The sequence below is a fragment of the Scyliorhinus torazame genome, chromosome 3, assembly GCF_047496885.1.
Source record: "Scyliorhinus torazame isolate Kashiwa2021f chromosome 3, sScyTor2.1, whole genome shotgun sequence".
In the NCBI taxonomy this organism is placed as follows: domain Eukaryota; kingdom Metazoa; phylum Chordata; class Chondrichthyes; order Carcharhiniformes; family Scyliorhinidae; genus Scyliorhinus; species Scyliorhinus torazame.
Window position 1 is genome coordinate 314,704,905 of NC_092709.1, and position 19,602 is coordinate 314,724,506.

General features: G+C 47.1%; 1 protein-coding gene across 2 annotated transcripts in view; it reads right to left on the minus strand.

Annotated features, from left to right (window-relative positions):
• polr1a (RNA polymerase I subunit A) overlaps positions 1-19,602 on the minus strand; it is a 169,260-nt gene that overhangs the window by 38,436 nt on the left and 111,222 nt on the right. For both annotated transcript variants that reach the window (XM_072497568.1, XM_072497569.1), the window contains exon 27: positions 761-918. In XM_072497568.1, coding sequence (XP_072353669.1) covers positions 761-918 — 158 coding nt within the window. The remainder of the gene's footprint in view (positions 1-760; positions 919-19,602) is intronic.

The following is a 19,602-nucleotide window of genomic DNA, read 5'->3' on the forward strand; positions in this document are numbered from 1 at the left end:
CATTTCTTCAAAAGAAATGTTAAGCTTTGTTACAACCTTCAGAAGGTCCACTGCTCAATGTGAAAGACCAAAGACATTGCTTTCCGCATGGGGTTTGAGTACATGAAAACGTAGTGCAAGTGCCATTTTGGGATTATAACATTTTCCATAAAATAAACTTGTTCACACCTCCTTCTTTTCTCTCCTGGTAAGAATGATGGTACTGGCCAAAATTCAACTGTTTGTGCCAAAGAAAATCAATCTGCATTGGATTTTTAACCCAAGATTTCCCTCGGGTCGTTTAGCAAAATATTTTTTTCTTGAAATTTGGTCCACCACTACTCTCCCATTCTCACACTTTTGCAGGGACACAGTTCCACGGGTACCAGTGTATCCCCTTCCATCCATGGGCCCTTTCTCTATTTGCAGGAGTCAGAAGCTCCTGTGTTCAAGACCCACTCTCACAGCCTTGAGCACCAAATCTAGGCTCACACCTCAGTCTATTACTGAGGGAGTCCTGCACATTAGAGGTACTGTCTTAGAGGTTGACCTTCCTGCCCAGTTGGGTATAAATACAGATTCCTGTTAGGTCAAGGTATCAGGGGATATGGATAAGTTGCAAGTGAATGGAAATATGATACAGATTGAAATCATAATCGGACTGAATGGCTAAGACAGGTTCAAAAGGGGACAAAAGTACTACCCGTATTGTTGCTAATAGTACAGCATGAATAATGGCTGCCTTCCATGCCAAAACATTTACGATTGTATAACCTGTTACCTGGTTTCCATGTAATGCAATAAGTCATCTGGTGTCAAACATTTCTCTTGCCGATACAGTTTGTAATCGAGGAAATAAAATTTTACTTGGTAAATTCTGAACTTCTCCAGCCTGCTTTGAACCTGAAAAGAATCCTTCACTTTGACTTTGTGTAGAACCTGAAATTTATTTATAAGAAAACATTCAGTACCAAGTAAAGAGAAAAATGTAGCAAAGTGTAAAACAACAAATTTCTGCAATAGAATTTTGAAGCTACATGTTGTAAGTGCCAAAATAGTTTGACTTGGCTACAATTAAACAGAGAGGAGAGAGAAACAGATCAGATAGGGGACAGATAACAGTCTGCGATAGGTGTACATCACATGGATTTATTTCTTATACAAATGCTGAAATATAACAGACATATAACTTGTGGTTTCAGTGGCTGTACGACCATGCAATTTTAAAGCAATAACAGAGGTGCTGGTTGTAACCGGGTCTCATCTAAACACTTGCAACTTCCTTGCGATATTTTGGCAATTTATATTTGTATTTATTTTTTAATTCATTTACGGGATGTGGCTGGTTAGGCCAGCATTTATTGCCCATCCCTAGTTGGCCTTCAGAAGGTGGTGGTGGATGGCCTTCATGAACCACTGCAGTCCTGGAGGTGTAGGTACACACACTGTGCTGTTAGGGAGGGAATTCCAAGATGTTGTCCCAGCGACAGTGAAGGAATGGCGATATATTTCTAAGTCAGGGTGGTGAGTGACTTGGAGGGGACCTTCCAGGTGGTGGGGTTCCCAGGTTTCTGCTGCACTTGCCCTTCTAGATTGTAGTGGTCATGGGTTTAGAAGGTGCTGTCTAAGGAACTTTGGCGAGTTACTGCAGTGCATATTGTAGATGGTACACATGACTGCTACTGTTCGTCGGTGGTGGAGGGTTTGAATGTTTGTGGAAGGGGAGCAATCAAGCGGGCTGCTTTGTCCTGGATGGCGTTGAGCTTCTTGAGTGTTGGGAGCTGCACTCATCCAGGCAAGTGGAGAATATTACACTCCTGACTTGTGCCTTGTAGATGGTGGACAGCCTTTAGAAGCTCAGGACGTGAGTTACTTGCTGTAGAGTTCCTAGCCTTTGACCTGCTCTGGTAGCCACAGTATTAATGTGGCTAGGCCAGTTCAGTTTCAGATCAATGGTAACACCAGGATGTTGATTGTGGGGGATTCAGTGATGGTAATGCCACTGAATGTCATGGGGCGGTGGTTAGATCCTCTTTTGTTGGAGATGGTCATTGCCTGGCACTTGTGTTGTGCGAACATAACTTGCAACTTGTCAGCCCAAGTCTGGATATTGTCCAGTCTTGCTGCATTTGGACACGGACTGCTTCATTATCTGAGGAGTCGCAAATCGTGCTGAACATTGTGCAGTCATCCGCAAACATCCCCACTTCTGACCTTATGATGGAAGGGAGGTCCTTGATGAAGCAGTTGAAGATGGTTGAGCCAAGGACACTACCCTGAGGTACTCCTGCAGTGATGTCCTGGAGCTGAGATGATTGATCGCCAACCACCATAATTATCTTCCTTTGTGCCAGGTGTGACTCCAACCAATGGAAAGTTAAGAGTTAAATTAAAATATGCTCTATTTGTGTTTTTAACTTGGGCAGAGCAAGACTTCTCGACATTTCTTTGTGCATGTTCACTCATTTTTTTTTTTACAAAACCATTGTAACATTTTGGCCCCATGGCATTTGCAACAGCAGAGCCTTAAAATACTACTCTCACCATGGGAAGAATTTCAAAGGGTCAAAGTAACATTTTTGATTTTTGCCCCCAGGGTCGAGTTTGGCACTCTATCAAAACTACATATCTTTGTCTTAAATGTATACCATTTGACAAGAGGATTGACAGATACAAAGTCCTGTCTTCACATTGAGGATACCGCCCATCACGTTAGAACAAAGAAAAGTACAGCACAGGAACAGGCTCTTCGGCCCTCCAAGCCTGTGCCGATCATGATGCCCGAACTAATAAAAAAACGTACTCGGTCCGTCTCCCTCTATTATTCATGTACCCATCCAGATTCCTCTTCAATGTTGCTAATGTGCCTGGTTCCACCACATCCTCTGGCAACGTGTTCCAGGCACACACCACTCTACGTGAAAAACCTGCCCCACACATCTCCCTTAAACTTTCACCCTCTCACCTTGAACCTGTGCCCCTTTGGAATTGACACTTCCACCCTTGGAAAAAAGCCTTTGACTGTCCACTCTGTCTATGCCTCTCATAATTTTGTAGACCTCTATCAGGTCTCCCCTCAGCCTCCATCTTTCCAGTGAAAACAATCCTAGTTTATTCAACCTCTCCTCATAGCTAACACCCTTAGGACCAGGCAACATCCTGGTGAACCTTCTTTGCACTCTCTCCAAAGTTCCACGTCCTTCTGATAATGTGGTGACCAGAACTGCATGCAATGCTCCAAATGTGGCCAAACCAAGATTTTATACAGCTGCAGCATGATTTCTCAACTCCTGTCCTCAATGCCCCGGCTGATGAAGGCAAGCATGCCATATGCCTTCTTAATCACCAAGCCACCTGTGTTGCCACTTTTAGGGAACTGTGGATCTGCACGCCCCAAATCCCTGTGTATGTTAATGTTCCTTAGGGTTCTGCCATTTACCGTATAATTCATACCTAGATTTGATCCTCCAAAATGCATCATCTCGCATTTGTCCGGATTAAACTCCATCTGCCATTTCTGTGCCCAAGTCTCCATTCTATCTATATCCTGTTGCATCCACTGACAATCCTTGACACAATCAGCAACTCCGCCAATCTTCGGGTCAGCCGCAAATTTACAAATCAGACCACCCATTTTCCTCCAGATCATTTATATATACTACAAACAGAGATCCCAGCACTGATCCCTGGGCCGAACACCACTAGCTACAGATGTCCATTCTGAAAAACAACCTACCACTACTCTCTTGTCATTTATAACCAAGCTAGTTCTGTATTCATCTAGCCAGCCCACCCCGAATCCCATGTGATTTTAGTTTTTGTAACCAGTCTGCCATGTGGGACTTTGACAAATGCCTTACTGAAATCCATATAAACTACATCCACAGCCCTTCCCACATAAATTTTATTTGTCACTTCTTCAAAAAACTCAATCAAGTTGGTGAGACATGACCTTCCCCGTACAAGACCATGCTGACTGTCACTAGCTAGTCCATATTCCTCCAAATGTGTACATATCCTGTCCCTTAGTATCGTTTCCAAAAGCTTCCCAACCACTGATGTCAGGCTCACCCGCCTATATTTTACTGGATTATCCCTGCTTCCTTTCTTAAACAAGGGAACAACATTGGCTATTCTCCAGTCATCTGGAACATCGCCTGTGGTCAAAGAGGATGTGAAGATATCTGTTAAGGCCCCAGCTATTTCTCCCCTTGCCTCCTGCAGGAATCTGGGATAGATCCCATCTGGCCCTGGGGACTTGTCTACCGTGTTGCAATTTAGGATACTCAACACTTCCTCCTTCGATATATTGACAGTTTTTAGATGCCTAGTCCTATCGTATGCTTCCTTTTTCCTTTTACAAAGCTTATAATTTCCCTCGTCATCCATAGTTCTCAAATCCTGCCATTTCTATCGTTGTGGCACTACCATCATGCTAAATGGCATAGATTCAGATCTAGCAACTCAAAATTGGGCACCCAGAAGGCGCTGTGGACCATCAGAAGCAGTAGAATTGCACTCAGCCACAACCTGCAACCTCACGGCCCAACATATCCCCCACTCTATCATTACCACCAATCCAGGGGATCAACCCTTTGATCAATGAAGAGTGCAGGAGGGCATGCAGGAACATACAAGGCATACCAAAAATGAGGTGTTAACCTGGTGAAGCTACACCACAGTACTTGCTTGCTAAGCAGCATCAGCAGCAAGTGATAGACAGAACCAAGCGATCCCACAACCAATGGATCAGATATAAGCTCTGCCCTCCTGCCAATCCATCTAACCCGCACATCTTTGGACTGTGGGAGGAAACTCACGCACACATGGAGAGAACATAAAAACTCCACACAGTCACTAAGGCCGGTATTGAACCCGGGTCCCTGGCTCTGTGAAGCGGCAGTGCTAACCACTGTGTCACCGTGCTGCTGTGTGCATTCGCAGTAATTTGCTTTTATCTTTGGGTTCTTGTGAGAATTGGCAGAATTGTGAGTCTAAATCATCATTAGACTTCTAATTCCAGGTTTTACCATGGTGGGATTTGAACCTGGGTCCCCAGAGACTCCGGGGTCTCTGGAGTACCACTGCACCACCATCCATTCCCTCAAAGTCAGTTCATCTATGTTACAAGATTCTCCCCATCCTTCTGATAAACTTTGTGCCTTTTGAGGAATATGGTAACCTGATCGTCACGTGACTGGCAAGCACTGAAACCCCACTGGACAACACATGTCTAGTATATGAGGAAGGGTGTCTCAAAAAATCAAACAATGCATCTCTGACAGAGAGGGAGAAGGCTACAAAAGTTAAGACTTTACGGCAATAACAGGCAAATGAAACTTCGATAGAAGTGTTTCCCTGAGATTAAATGACGTGAGATTTCATCCCGGTATAGCTACCAGTAAAGATGGTGAATTTACCCAAGAGCAAAGGTTCAAGGAGAATGATGGTGACACAACTTCTATAATTTATTTTGTCACTGAACCCTTTCAACGGACATCCGGTGACGGCTATGAAGGAGTAAGTCGCACATTTGGTGGTTCCCGCTCCAGTCAGAGTTTTGGACCTTTCCCCCCCCCCCCCCCGATTTTCTACCGGACTTGAATTGAAAAATTGATGACAGAGGCAATTGTGTACTGAATTCCCACATCGGTGCATGGAGAGGAGGACTAGAAGTGCTCGTAAAGACAGAAACAGAAAGACAGAGAAGGCTTGGGCTGAAGCTGCAGCAGGAGATAGCATGGCGGAGGACCTCTGGTTTGTCGGTCAACGGAGCAGCTGATGCAAGTTATTCAGGAAGGCTTCGCTAAGCAGAAACGGGACTGCTTGGACCCGATAAAAGAGTCAATTGAGCTGCTGGAGTAGAGATTGGATGCCCAAGATCGGGCGATCCAGAAGGTAGAGAAGGCGCTGGCTGAGCAGGAGGAACATCAAACTGAGGTGCAGTCGGAGGTGGGGCTGAGAGTCCGGCAGAAGAAGCTCCTGGAGAAGGTGGAGGACCTAGAGGATAGGTCCCGCCGGCAGAATTTGAGAATCGTTGGGCTCCCTGAGGGGTCCGAAGTACCGGACGCTGGGGCATACATCACTGACATGTTTGAGAAGCTGCTGGGGGATGGGGCATTCTCCCGGCCCTTGGAGGTGGTCAGAGCTCACAGAGCACTCGCGAGGAAGCCGAGAATGGGAGACCCCCCCCCCCCGAGGGCAATGGTGGTGAGATTCCACAGGTACTTGGATAAGGAGCACACATTCTACATTGGGCCAAGCAGACACGGAGCAGTAAATGGGACAACAGTATCCTGCGGGTCTACCAAGATCTGAGTGTGGAGGTGGGCTGGAGAAGAGCAGGCTTTAACAAGATCAGGTCGATCCTTTTTAAGAAAAAGGTGAAGTTCAGACTGTTGTATCCGGCCCGTCTCTGGGTCACGTACGAGGAACAGCACTTTTATTTTGAGTCGACTGAGGATGCGCTGGACTTCGCTAAAAGGACTGGTGGTGGGCTGAGAACTTTTGAAATTCGCTGCAACGTTCATGGGATTTTTTAGTTTCTTGTTTTTCGTTTTGTGGAAGCTGTCTGTAATGCCTTTTGTATTGATTTGGGACCAGTGGCAGAGCTGAGTGAGTTAAAGTTTACATTTGCACTGTTGGGGGATGGAGGTGTGCTTGTTTAAATTTTGGATCTCTTACTTGATCTTTGTAGCGTTTTTTTTTCTTCCTGTTTTTTCTGTCGGGCAATTGTGTTGTTTGTTTGTTATTGGAAAATGTATGCACGAGCGGGGGGGGGGGGGGGGGGGGGGAAGTGGGGGAACATGTTCTGCTGACGAGGGATGGACTCGTGCTAAGGGACAGAGAGGAGGTTGGGGGCGGAGGCTGCCTGGGGTTGGGCTGGTGGAGGCGCGGAGCACGGGCTGGATGCTGGCCCTAAAAAGGGGATGGCCGATCACCGAAGAGGGGGGGGGGACGACAATGAGCCCCCCAACTAGGCTGATCACCTGGAATGTTCAAGGGCTAAATGGGCCGGTCAAGAGGGCACGCATGTTCGGGCATCTGAGGGGACTGAAGGCGGACGTGGTAATGTTGCAGGAGACGCACCTTAGGGTAACTGACCAGATTAGATTGAGGAAAGGCTGGGTCAGTCTGGTCTTTCACTCGGGACTAGATTCAAAGACAAGAGGGGTCGCAATCCTGATCGATAAGCGGGTGGTGTTGGAGAGTAGAGCACAGAGCTTTATGCAGACAACCTGCTTCTGTATGTATTGGACCGAATAGAGCGGATGGAAGAAATCATGAGGATTCTAGGGGAATTTGGCCGGTTTTCGGGGTACAAGCTAAATATGGGGAAAAGCCAGGGGCGTCATTCTCCGACCCCCCGCCGGGTCGGAGAATGGCCGTTGGCCGCCGTGAATCCCGCCCCCGCCGAAGTCTCCGGTACCGGAGATTGGGCGGGGGCGGGAATCGGGCCGCGCCGGTTGGCGGGACCCCCCCGCTGGATTTTCCAGCCCGGATGGGCCGAAGTCCCGCCCAGAAATTGCCTGACCCGCCGGCGTAAATCAAACCTGGTATTTACCGGTGGGACCAGGCGGCGGGGCGGGCTCCGGGGTCCGGGGGGGGGGGGGGGGGGGGGGGGGGGTGGGGGGGTGTGCAGGGCGATCTGACCCTGGGAGGTGCCCCCACGGTGGCTTGGCCCGCGATCGGGGCCCACCGATCCGCGGGCGGGCCTGTGCCATGGGGGCACTCTTTCCCTTCCGCCTCCGCCACGGCCTCCACCATGGCGGAGGCGGAAGAGACTCTCCCCACTGCGCATGTGCGGGAAACTGACAGCGGCCGCTGACGCTCCCGCACATGCGCCGCATTTCCGCGCCAGCCGGCGGGGCAACAAACGCCATTTCCGCCAGCTGGCGGGACGGAAATCCCTCCGGCGTCGGCCTAGCCCCTCAATGTTGGGGCTAGGCCGCCAAAGATGCGGAGCCTTCCGCACCTTTGGGCTGGCGCGATGCCCGTCTGATTGGCGCCGGCTTTGGCTCCAGTCGGCGGACATCGTGCCGTTGGGGGAGAATTTTGCCCCAGATGTCTGCAGTCCAGGCGAGGGGACAGGAGAGGCGATTGGGGGAGCTGCCGTTTAGTTTAGTAGGGGGAAGCTTGAGGTATCTAGGCATCCAAGTAGCGCGGGAATGGGACCGGCTTCATAAATTAAATCTGGCCCGACTAGTAGACCAAATGAAGGACGATTTTCGGAGATGGGACACGCTTCAGTTCACTAGCTGGGAGGGTGAAGATGACGGTCCTCCCGAGATTTTGGTTTGTATTTCAGTGTCCCCCCCATTTTTATTCCGCAGTACTTTTTTTAAACAGGTCAACAAAGTGATCACTGGCTTTGTTTGGGCGGGCAAGACCTCGCAAGTAAGGAAGATAATGCTTGAGCGGAGTCTGGCAAAAGGTGGGCTGGCGCTGCCAAATTTTAGTAACTATTACTGGGCGGCGAATATAGCCACGATCAGGAAGTGGGTGGTGGGGGAAGGGCTGGCATGGGAGCATATGGAGGTGGCTTCATGTAAGGGCACCAGTCTGGGGGCGTTGGTAACTGCGCCTCTGCCGTTTCCGCCGGCATGGTACTCCACCAGCCCCATGGTGGTGGCGGCCCTGAGAGTCTGGGGGCAATGGAGGAGACATGTGGGAGCAGGTGGAGCATCGGTCTGGTCCCCAATCTGTAATAATCACCAGTTTACCCCGGGAAGTATGGAGAGGGGGGGGGTTCCGGATATGGCAGAGAACAGGGATTGAGAGGATGGGGATATGTTTATAGAGGGGAGCTTTCCGAGTATGAGGGTGCTAGAGGAGAAGTTGGGTTGGTGAGGGGAATCGAATTCAGGCACCTGCAGGTGCGGGACTTCTGACATCGACAGGGTCTACTACTCCTACCACTGAGGAGGATTCAGGACAGGGTAGTTTCCAGAGGGTGGGTAAGTGAAGGGAGCGTCTCTGACATTTACAAGGAACTTATGCGGTCAGAGGAGACGCAGACCGAGGAGCTAAAGCGCAAGTGGGAGGAGGAGCTGGGAGGTGAGATAGAGGATGGTCTATGGGCGGACGAGTTGAGTGGAGTCAACGCGTCCACAGCATGTGCCAGGCTCAGCCTGATACAATTCAAGGTTGTTCATCGGGCTCACATGACAGTGGCCCGAATGAGCAGATTTTTGGGGGTGGAAGACAAGAGTGCAAAGTGTGCGGGAGGACGAGCGAACCATGTTCACATGTTCTGGGCATGTCTATAGCTTAGGGGATTTTGGCAGGGGTTTGCAGATGTCATGTCCATGGTGTTAAAAACAAGGGTGGCACCGAGTCCAGAGGTGGCGATTTTCAGGGTGTCGGAAGATCCGGGAATCCAAGAGGAGAAAGAGGCAGACGTTCTGGCCCTTGCTTCCCTGGTAGGCCAGAGACGGGTACTATTAGCTTGGAGGGACACAAGGCCCCCAAAGGCTAGCTTTCTCTGTTTGGAGAAAATCAAGTTCGCCTTGAGAGGGTCACTGTTAGGGTTCGCCCAGCGGTGGCAACCGTTCGTCGACTTCTTTGCGGAAAATTAATCGTCAGAAGAAAGGGGGGGGGGGGTTTGTTTTGTTTAGAGTAGGGTGTTAATAAACGTGGGACCTGTAAGGGAGGGAGATGTCTTTTGCACTATGTTTATAGATTCATGTACATTGTTTATTTTGTTGTTGTAATACCAAAAATACCTCAATAAAATGTTTATTAACAAAAAATGAACTCTATCAACTCATTTCCATATTGCCTAAAGGGAGCAAACAATTGTTATATGTGACTTTGTTTTCTGACAGCTTCTTTGATAATTGGCAAGAAAACTTTAATTTGTTCATTGAAAGCTGATCTTGATGGAACATATAAAGGCTAATATTACCAAACTGGTTGATGTAAGCATGCTCGGCAAGCTAAATCTGCATGCACATCACAAACTGTTCGGGGTAAATTGGTCGGTAAACCAGTTCTTGGAGGAAGCAGCAAGACTTTATGATCACATTGAAGATATTTAGGCTCCGCTGAGGACCCGGGTTTGATCCCGGCCACGGGTCACTGTTGGTGTGGAGTTTGCGCATTTCCCTCGTATTTGCGTGGGTCTCACCCCCACAACCCAAAGATGTGCAGGGTAGGTGAATTGGCCACACTAAATTGTCCCTTAATTGGAGAAAAAAAATAATTGGGTATTCTAAATTTTAAAAAAAGGTGTTCAGGCTCAGGAGGCTGAATTGCCTACTCCTGCTCCCAGGAGTACGGAGTGTTCTAGGGAGGAGATGCCCTGGCTGATTTTGCAATCCAGCTCTTGACTTGTAGCATTGTAGATAACAGATGAGGAACATATCAGCCACACTAGAATGGTGGAGTAGACTCGATAGGCCGAATAGCCTAATTCCGCTCCTATATCGTTCTATGTCATAGAAAGATTACAGAACAGAAAGAAGATATTCGGCAAATGGGGCATCTGCCAAATTTCTGCAACAGCAACTCATCCTAGTCCTCTGGCATTGACCCCGAACTCTGCAGATATTTTCCTCCACAAATACGAACATATGAACAAGGAGCTGCAATGGGCCATTCAGCCCCTCGAGCTTGCTCCACCATTTAATAAGATTATAGCTGATCTGACAGAAACAGATAATTGTCTAATTTTCTTTTCAAGGTATCAATTTAATCTGTCTCCACCACATTTTCGGGCAGTGTATTCAAGATTCTAGATGCAGCACAGAATTTTTTCCCCCACATTACCATTGCTTCTTTTTATCTTCATTCACCTTAAATGAATGCATTCTGCTTATAATCTTCCCCTAAATATGGCTTACTAGGCCAAAAATCAAGTTATTAGACTTATTTGTAGCTTCCTCACCTGCCTACACCCCCACTTCGGGGCTCAATATATTCAATTCTTTTGCTGTTTGAAAGCTTTTCTCTTGTTCAGTGAATACATTCCTATTGCATTATTTCTCCTTGTAATCTGTCTTAGAATTTTCTTCATCAACCCATCAAAATAAGGGTAATTAGCATCATCTGTGATACCAGGAAGCAAGTACACTCTTCGATCATTTAGAGATGCTGTCCCGTGTTGTATAATAATAATAATAAAGATAATCACTTATTGTCACAAGTAGACTTCAATGAAGTTACTGCGAAAAGCCCCTAGTCGCCATATTCCGGTGCCTGTTCATGGAGGCTGGAACGGGAATTGAACCTGCACTGCTGGTCTTGTTCTGCATTACAAGCCAGCTGTCTTAGCCCACTGTGCTAAACCAGCAGCCCACTGTGCTAAACCACTCACATCGGGGCTGACCACCCAGGATGGCAATAAATCGCCCAAGGTTAGTGTTTTGCTATTTTTTCTTAAAGTTCAGAAAAAGGGATGGAATTGGATGGTCAACACTGCTCATAGCTCTGCCCTGGATATGTTTATTTTAAGTTCTGGAACCTTATGGACCTTAAGCACAGTATTAGTCAGGTTGGTTGGTGTGAGGAAAAACGTCCACCTGATCGCACTGGATGTGTCCCTGTGCATGTTTGTGAGTGTCTGTCTGTGTGAGTGGCTCTGTGTACTGGTTTAGCACAGTGGACTAAATAGCTGACTTGTAATACAGAACACTGCCAGCAGCGCGGGTTCAATTCCCATACCGGCCTCCCCGAATTCTTTATTGCACTGAAGTGTAGGTGGAAAAGAAAAGATTTGCTCAGACACGACAACATAGGTCTCCATGTAGTCAGCTAGGTTCGTGCATATGAAGCAAATGTTAGTTCTCCCTTTTCTTAGGTCCTTGCCTCTATAATCAGAAACTTATATTTCTACACCTATTCAGTGAAATAAAGCACACACTAAGGTGCTTCACAGGGGTGTTACAAAACAAAATTGGACGCTGAACCACATAAGGAGTTTCAGGCAGATGACCAAAACCTTGGTCAAACAAGTAGATTTTAAAGGAGTGTCTTAAAGGAGCAAAGTGAGGAAAGGAGGGCGAGAGGTTTAGGGAAGAAATTCCATAACTTAGAACCTCAACAGCTAAAAGCAAGACCAATGATAAAGTGATCAAAATTGTGACTGATTACAGGACTAGTAATCCAGAAGCCTAGGCTAATGCTCTGAGTACATGGGTGCAAATCCCACCACAGCATCTGGTGGAATTTGAATTCAGTTAATGCATCTGGAGTAGAAAGTTAGTCTCAGTAACGGTGACCATGACAATTATTGTCGTAAAAAACATCTGGTTCACTAATATCCTTTAGGGAAGGAAATCTGCAGTCCCTACCGGGTCTGGCCTACATGTGACTTCAGGTCCACTGCAATGTGGTTGACTCGTAATTGCTGTCTGAAATGGCCGAGCAAGCCACTCAATTCAAGGGCAATTAGGGATGGGCAACAAATGCTGACGTTGCCAGAGATGCCCACATCCCATGAAATATATATATATTTTTTTTAAAAGGCCAGAATTATATCAACAGTATCCACTATCAAAACTTTAGACATGGCAATTTGTGGTGCAGCTGCCAACATATCACATATGGAATATCTGAGCCTTGAATAAATACACAAGGTTCGGCAACCGATAAGTCACTGCGCTCCCCTAATAAAACACAATTTCCAACAGGCTTGGGTGAACCTCAATACAGAACTTCTTAAAGTGGTCCCTTACCACAGAATGTGACAGGAAACTGGCCTAATACCTGTTCACCTGAATGTATGATTCCTACCTTCATCCAACCTGTGGCACACACCTGCCCATATAATCAACCTCAGTATTTGACATTAATATTTAATGTGATAACTATAACATGAAAAACACATCAGTCTACAAACTGCAGATTGGAGGATGGCTAATGTAACTCCAATATTTAAAAAGGGAGGTGAGAGAAAGCAGGTATTTATAGACCAGTCAGCCAGATGTCAGTCGTAGGGAAAATTCTAGAATCCATTTTCTTTTTTTAAATAAATTTAGAGTACCCAATTCATTTTCCCAATTAAGGGGAAATTTTGCATGTTCAATCCACCTATCTTTGGGTGGTGGGGGCGAAGCCCATGCAAACACGGGGAGAATGTGCGAACTCCAGCAGAAGGCAATAGAGCGGAGCTGCTGACTGGCTGTTGCGGGGGAAATTTGCATACGTCCGTGTGCTCACGCTAACTTGAAGGTGTACCTGAGCAAGAGACCCTAGCTGTTCTAAGTGAAGACAAGCATCCCGCAGAGGCCAGTAGAGCGGAGTTGCTGACTGGCTGTTGCAGGGGAAATTTGCATACGTCCGTGCGCCCATCCTAATTTGAAGGTGTACCTGAGCAAGAGGCCCTAGCTGTTCAAATAAAGACAAGCATCCAGCAGAGGGCAGTAGAGCGGAGCTGCTGACTGGCTGTTGCGGGGGAAATTTGCTTTCGTCCGTGTGCTCACCCTAACTTGAAGGTGGTTTGTGGAGGAGCTGCTGTCAAGTGACACTTAAGCCCGAAACACTTCTTCAATGTTTCTCTCCCTACCCCCTCCTATAACCAACAAAAAACAACGGCTGTAATGATCAAGAGGAAGGCTCGAGGGCAGGTAGAAGTAGAAAGAAGTTGAACCGTGACGTCACAGCCTGCAGGTAAGGGATTGGCTGGTGACTGGTAAGTAGTTTTTATTTTATTTTCCCTCAGGTGTTATCGTGCGGGGTGCAAAGGTTGCTGAGTGAGTGCTTGCTGAGAAGGGGAGTGAATAACAGGTAAGCTCTTTCTTTCTTTTTCTTTTTTTATCTAGAGGGGATGGCAGGGAAGGTAGCGCAATGTTCCTCCTGCAGAATGTTTGAGGTCATTTCATCTGTGGGAAGTGCACCCATCTCCAGCTCCTCAGAAACCGCGTTACGGAACTGGAGCTGGAGCAACTTCGGATCATTCGGGAGGCAGATGTGGTCATAAGATAGAAGCTTCAGGGATGTAGTTACTCCGAAGAAAAAAGATAGATGGGTGACGGTGAGAGGGGCTGGGAGGAAGCAGTCAGTACTGGGATCCCCTGTGGTCGTTCCCCTTATTAACAAGTATACAGCTTTGGATACTGTTGGGGGAGGGGGGGGGACTTACCAGGGGTAAGCCATGGGGTACAGGTCTCTGGCACAGAGTCTGTCCTTGTTGCTCAGAAGGGAAGGGGGGAGAGGAGTAGAGCATTAGTCATTGCAGACTCCATAGTTAGGGGGATAGATAGGAGATTCTGTGGGAACGAGAGAGACTCACGGTTGGTGTGTTGCCTCCCAGGTGCCAGAGTGCGTGATGTCTCGGATTGTGTTTTCAGGATCCTTAAGGGTGAGGGGGAGCAGCCCCAAGTCGTGGTCGACATAGGTACCAACGACATAGGTACGAAAAGGGATAGGGATGTAAGGCAGTAATTCAGGGAGCTAGGATGGAAACGTAGATCTAGGGTAAACAGAGTTATTATCTCTGGGTTGTTACCCGTGCCACGTGATAGCGAGATGAGGAATAGGGAGAGAGAGGAGTTGAACACGTGGCTACAGGGATGGTGCAGGAGGGAGGGTTTCAGATTTCTGGATAATTGGGGCTCATTCTGGGGTCGGTGGGACCTCTACAAACGGGATGGTCTACACCTGGACCAGAGGCGTACCAATATCCTGGGGTGGGGGGAATTTGCTCATGCTCTTCGGTCGGGTTTAAACTAGTTCAGCATGGGCTTGGGAACCTGAATTGTAGCTCCAGTATACAGGAGGTTGAGAGTAGTGAGGTCATGAGTAAGGTTTCAAAGTTGCAGGAGTGTACCGGCAGGCAGGAAGGTGGTTTAAAGTGTGTCTTCTTCAATGCCAGGAGCATCCGGAATAAGGTGGGTGAACTTGCGGCATGGGTTGGTACCTGGGACTTCGATGTTGTGGCCATTTCGGAGACATGGATAGAGCAGGGACAGGAATGGTTGTTGCAGGTGCCGGGGTTTAGATATTTCAGTAAGCTCCGGGAAGGTGGTAAAAGAGGGGGAGGGGTGCCATTGTTAGTCAAGGACAGTATTACGGTGGCAGAAAGGACGTTTGATGAGGACTCGTCTACTGAGGTAGTATGGGCTGAGATTAGAAACAGGAAAGGAGAGGTCACCCTGTTCGGGGTTTTCTATAAGCCTCTGAAAAGTTCCAGAGATGTAGAGGAAAGGATTGCAAAGATGATTCTGGATAGGAGAGAAATCAACAGGGTAGTTGTTATGGGGGACTTTAACTTTCCAAATATTGACTGGAAACGCTATAGTTCGAGTACTTTAGATGGGTCTGTTTTTGCCCAATGTGTGCAGGAGGGTTTCCTGACACAGTATGTAGATAGGCCAACAAGAGGCGAGGCCATATTGGATTTGGTACTGGGTAATGGACCAGGGCAGGTGTTAAATTTTGAGGTAGGTGAGCACTTTGGTGATAGTGACCCCAATTCGATTACGTTTACTTTAGTGATGGAAAGGGATTGGATTGGATTGGATTTGTTTATTGTCACGTGTACCAAGGTACAGTGAAAAGTATTTTTCTGCGAGCAGCTCAACAGATCATTAAGTACATGAGAAGAAAAGGGAATAAAAGAAAATACATAATAGGGCAACACAACATATACAATGGAACTACAAAAGCACTGGCATCGGATGAAGCATACATAGGTACATACCACAGGGCAAGAGTTATATCTGGGGGAAAGGCAATTATGGTGCGATGAGGCAAGACTTAGGATGCATCGGACGGAGAGGAAAACTGCAGGGGATGGGCACAATGGAAATGTGGAGCTTGTTCAAGGAACAGCTACGGCGTGTCCTTGATAAGTATGTACCTGTCAGGCAGGGAAGAAGTGGTCGAGCAAGGGAACCGTGGTTTACTAAAGCAGTCAAAACACTTGTCAAGAGGAAGAAGGAGGCTTATGTAAAGATGAGACATGAAGGTTCAGTTAGGGCGCTCGAGAGTTACAAGTTAGCTAGGAAGGACCTAAAGAGAGAGCTAAGAAGAGCCAGGGGACATGAGAAGTCTTTGGCAGGTAGGATCAAGGATAACCCTAAAGCTTTCTATAGATATGTCAGGAATAAACAAATGACTAGGGTAAGAGTAGGGCCAATCAAGGACAGTAGTGGGAAGCTGTGCTTAGAGTCCGAGGAGTTAGGAGAGGTGCTAAATGAATATTTTTCATCAGTATTCACACAGGAAAAAGACAACGTTTTCGAGGAGAATATTGTGATTCAGGCTACTAGACTAGAAGGGCTTGAGGTCCATAAGGAGGAGGTGTTAGCAATTCTGGAAAGTGTGAAAATAGATAAGTCCCCTGGGCCGGATGGGATTTATCCTAGGATTCTCTGGGAAGCTAGGGAGGAGATTGCTGAGCCTTTGGCTTTGATCTTTAAGTCATCTTTGTCTACAGGAATAGTGCCAGAAGACTGGAGGATAGCAAATGTTGTCCCCTTGTTCAAGAAGGAGAGTAGAGACAACCCCGGTAACTATAGACCAGTGAGCCTTACTTCTGTTGTGGGCAAAATCTTGGAAAGGTTTATAAGAGGTAGGATGTATAATCATCTGGAAAGAAATAATTTGATTAGAGATAGTCAACATGGTTTTGTGAAGGGTAGGTCGTGCCTCACAAACTTTATTGAGTTCTTTGAGAAGGTGACCAAACAGGTGGATGAGGGTAAAGCAATTGATGTGGTGTATATGGATTTCAGTAAAGTGTTTGATAAGGTTCCCCACGGTAGGCTACTGCAGAAAATACGGAGGCATGGGATTCGGGGTGATTTAGCAGTTTGGATCAGAAATTGGCTAGCTGGAAGAAGACAAAGGGTGGTGGTTGATGGGAAATGTTCAGACTGGAGTCCAGTTACTAGTGGTGTACCACAAGGATCTGTTTTGGGGCCACTGCTGTTTGTCATTTTTATAAATGACCTGGAGGAGGGCATAGAAGGATGGGTGAGTAAATTTGCAGATGACTCTAAAATCGGTGGCGTTGTGGACAGTGCGGAAGGATGTTACGAGTTACAGAGGGACATAGATAAGCTGCAGCGCTGGGCTGAGAGGTGGCAAATGGAGTTTAATGCAGAAAAGTGTGAGGTGATTCATTTTGGAAGGAATAACAGGAAGACAGAGTACTGGGCTAATGGTAAGATTCTTGGGAGTGTGGATGAGCAGAGAGATCTCGGTGTCCATGTACATAGATCCCTGAAAGTTGCCACCCAGGTTGAGAGGGTTGTTAAGAAGGTGTACGGTGTGTTAGCTTTTATTGGTTTCGGAGCCATGAGGTCATGTTGCAGCTGTACAAAACTCTGGTGCGGCCGCATTTGGAGTATTGCGTGCAATTCTGGTCGCCGCATTATAGGAAGGATGTGGAAGCATTGGAAAGGGTGCAGAGGAGATTTACCAGAATGTTGCCTGGTATGGAGGGAAGATCTTATGAGGGAAGGCTGAGGGACTTAACGCTGTTTTCGTTAGAGAGAAGAAGGTTAAGAGGTGACTTAATTGAGGCATACAAGATGATCAGAGGATTGGATACAGTGGACAGTGAGAGCCTTTTTCCTCGGATGGTGATGTCTAGCACGAGGGTACATAGCTTTAAGTTGAGGGGAGATAGATATAAGACAGATGTCAGAGGTAGGTTCTTTACTCAGAGAGTAATAAGGGCGTGGAATGCCCTGCCTGCAACAGTAGTGGACTCGCCAACACTAAGGGCATTCAAATGGTCATTGGATAGACATATGGACGATAAGGGAATAGTGTAGATGAGCTTTAGAGTGGTTTCACAGGTCGACGCAACAGCGAGGGCCGAAGGGCCTGTACTGCACTGTAATGTTCTATGTTCCACACGGACAGTGATCCGTGATAGAGTTTTTCGAAAAGATCACAAAGATGATTGATGCAGGTAGGGCAGTGGATGTTGTCTATATGGACTTCAGTAAGGCCTCTGACAAGGTCCCTCATGGCAGACTGGTACAAAAGGTGAAGTCACACGGGATCAGGGGTGAGCTGGCAAGATGGATACAGAACTGGCTAGGTCATAGAAGGCAGAGAGTAGCAATGGAAGGGTTCTTTTCTGATTGGAGGGCTGTGACAAGTGGTGTTCCACAGGGATCAGTGCTGGGACCTTTGCTGTTTGTAGTATATATAAATGATTTGAAGGAAAATGCAAGTTTGCAGACGACACAAAGGTTGGTGGAATTGCGGATAGCGATGAGGACTGTCAGAGGATACAGCAGGATTTAGATCATTTGGAGACTTGGGCGGAGAGATGGCAGATGGAGTTCAATCCGGACAAATGTGAGGTCATGCATTTTGGAAGGTCTCATGCAGGTGGGAATATATAGTGAATGGTAGAACCATCATGAGTCTTGACAGTCAGAGAGATCTAGGAGTACAGGTCCAAATGTCACTGAAAGGGGCAACACAGGTGGAGAAGGTAGTCAAGAAGGCATACGGCATGCTTGTCTTCATTGGCCGGGGCACTGAGTATAAGAATTGGCAAGTCATGTTGCAGCTGTATAGAACCTTAGTTAGGCCACATTTGGAGTATAGTGTTCAATTCCGGTCGCCATACTACCAGAAGGATGTGGAGGCTTTAGAGAGGATGCAGAAGTGATTTACCAGGATGTTGCCTGGTATGGAGGGCATTAGCTATGAGGAGCGGTTGAATAAACTTGGTTTGTTCGCACTGGAACGACCGAGGTTGAGGGGCGACCTGATAGAGGTCTACAAAATTATGAGGGGCATAGACGGAGTGGATAGTCAGAGGATTTTTCCCAGATAGAGGGGTTAATTACTAGGGGGCATAGGTTTAAGGTGCGAGGGGCAAGGTTTAGAGGAGATGTACGAGGCACGTTTTTTTTTTTTTTTTTTTTTTTACACAAGAGGGTAGTGGGTGCCTGGAACACGCTGCCAGAGGAGGTGGTGGAAGCAGGGCCAATAGTGACATTTAAGGGGCATCTTGACAAATACATGAATAGAATGGGAATAGAGGGATACAGACCCCGGAAGTGTAGAAGATTTTAGTTTAGACGGGCAGCAAGGTCGGCGCAGGCTCGGAGGGCTGAAGGGCCTGTTCCTGTGCTGTACTTTTCTTTGTTCTTTGTTTGTGACCCAGAGCCGGGATCGAACCTGGGACCTCGGCGCCGTGAGACTGCAGTGCTACCACTGCACACCGTGCTGCCCCTAGAATCCATTTTCAAACATTTTACAGCAGGGCACTTAGAAAACAGTGGCAGGATCGTATAGAGTCAGCATGGATTTATGAAAGGGAAATCATGCTTGACAAATCTACTGAAATTCTTTGAGGATGTAACTAGTAGAATTGATGAAGGGGAGCCAGTGGATGTGGTGTATTTGGACTTTCAGAAGGCTTTTGACAAAGTTCCGCATAAAAGATTTGCGTGTAAAATTAAAGCGCATGGGACTGGGGGTAGTGTATTGAGATGGATAGAAAATTGCTTTTCAGACAGGAAACAAAGAATAGGAATTAATGGGTCTTTTTCAAATTGGCAGGCAGTGACCAGTGGGGTACCGCAGGGATCGGTGCTAGGGCCCCAGCTATTCACAATATATGTTAACGATTTAGATGAGGGAACAAAATGTCCCATCTCCAAATTTGCACCAAGTTGGGTGAGAGGGTGAATTGTGAGGAGGATG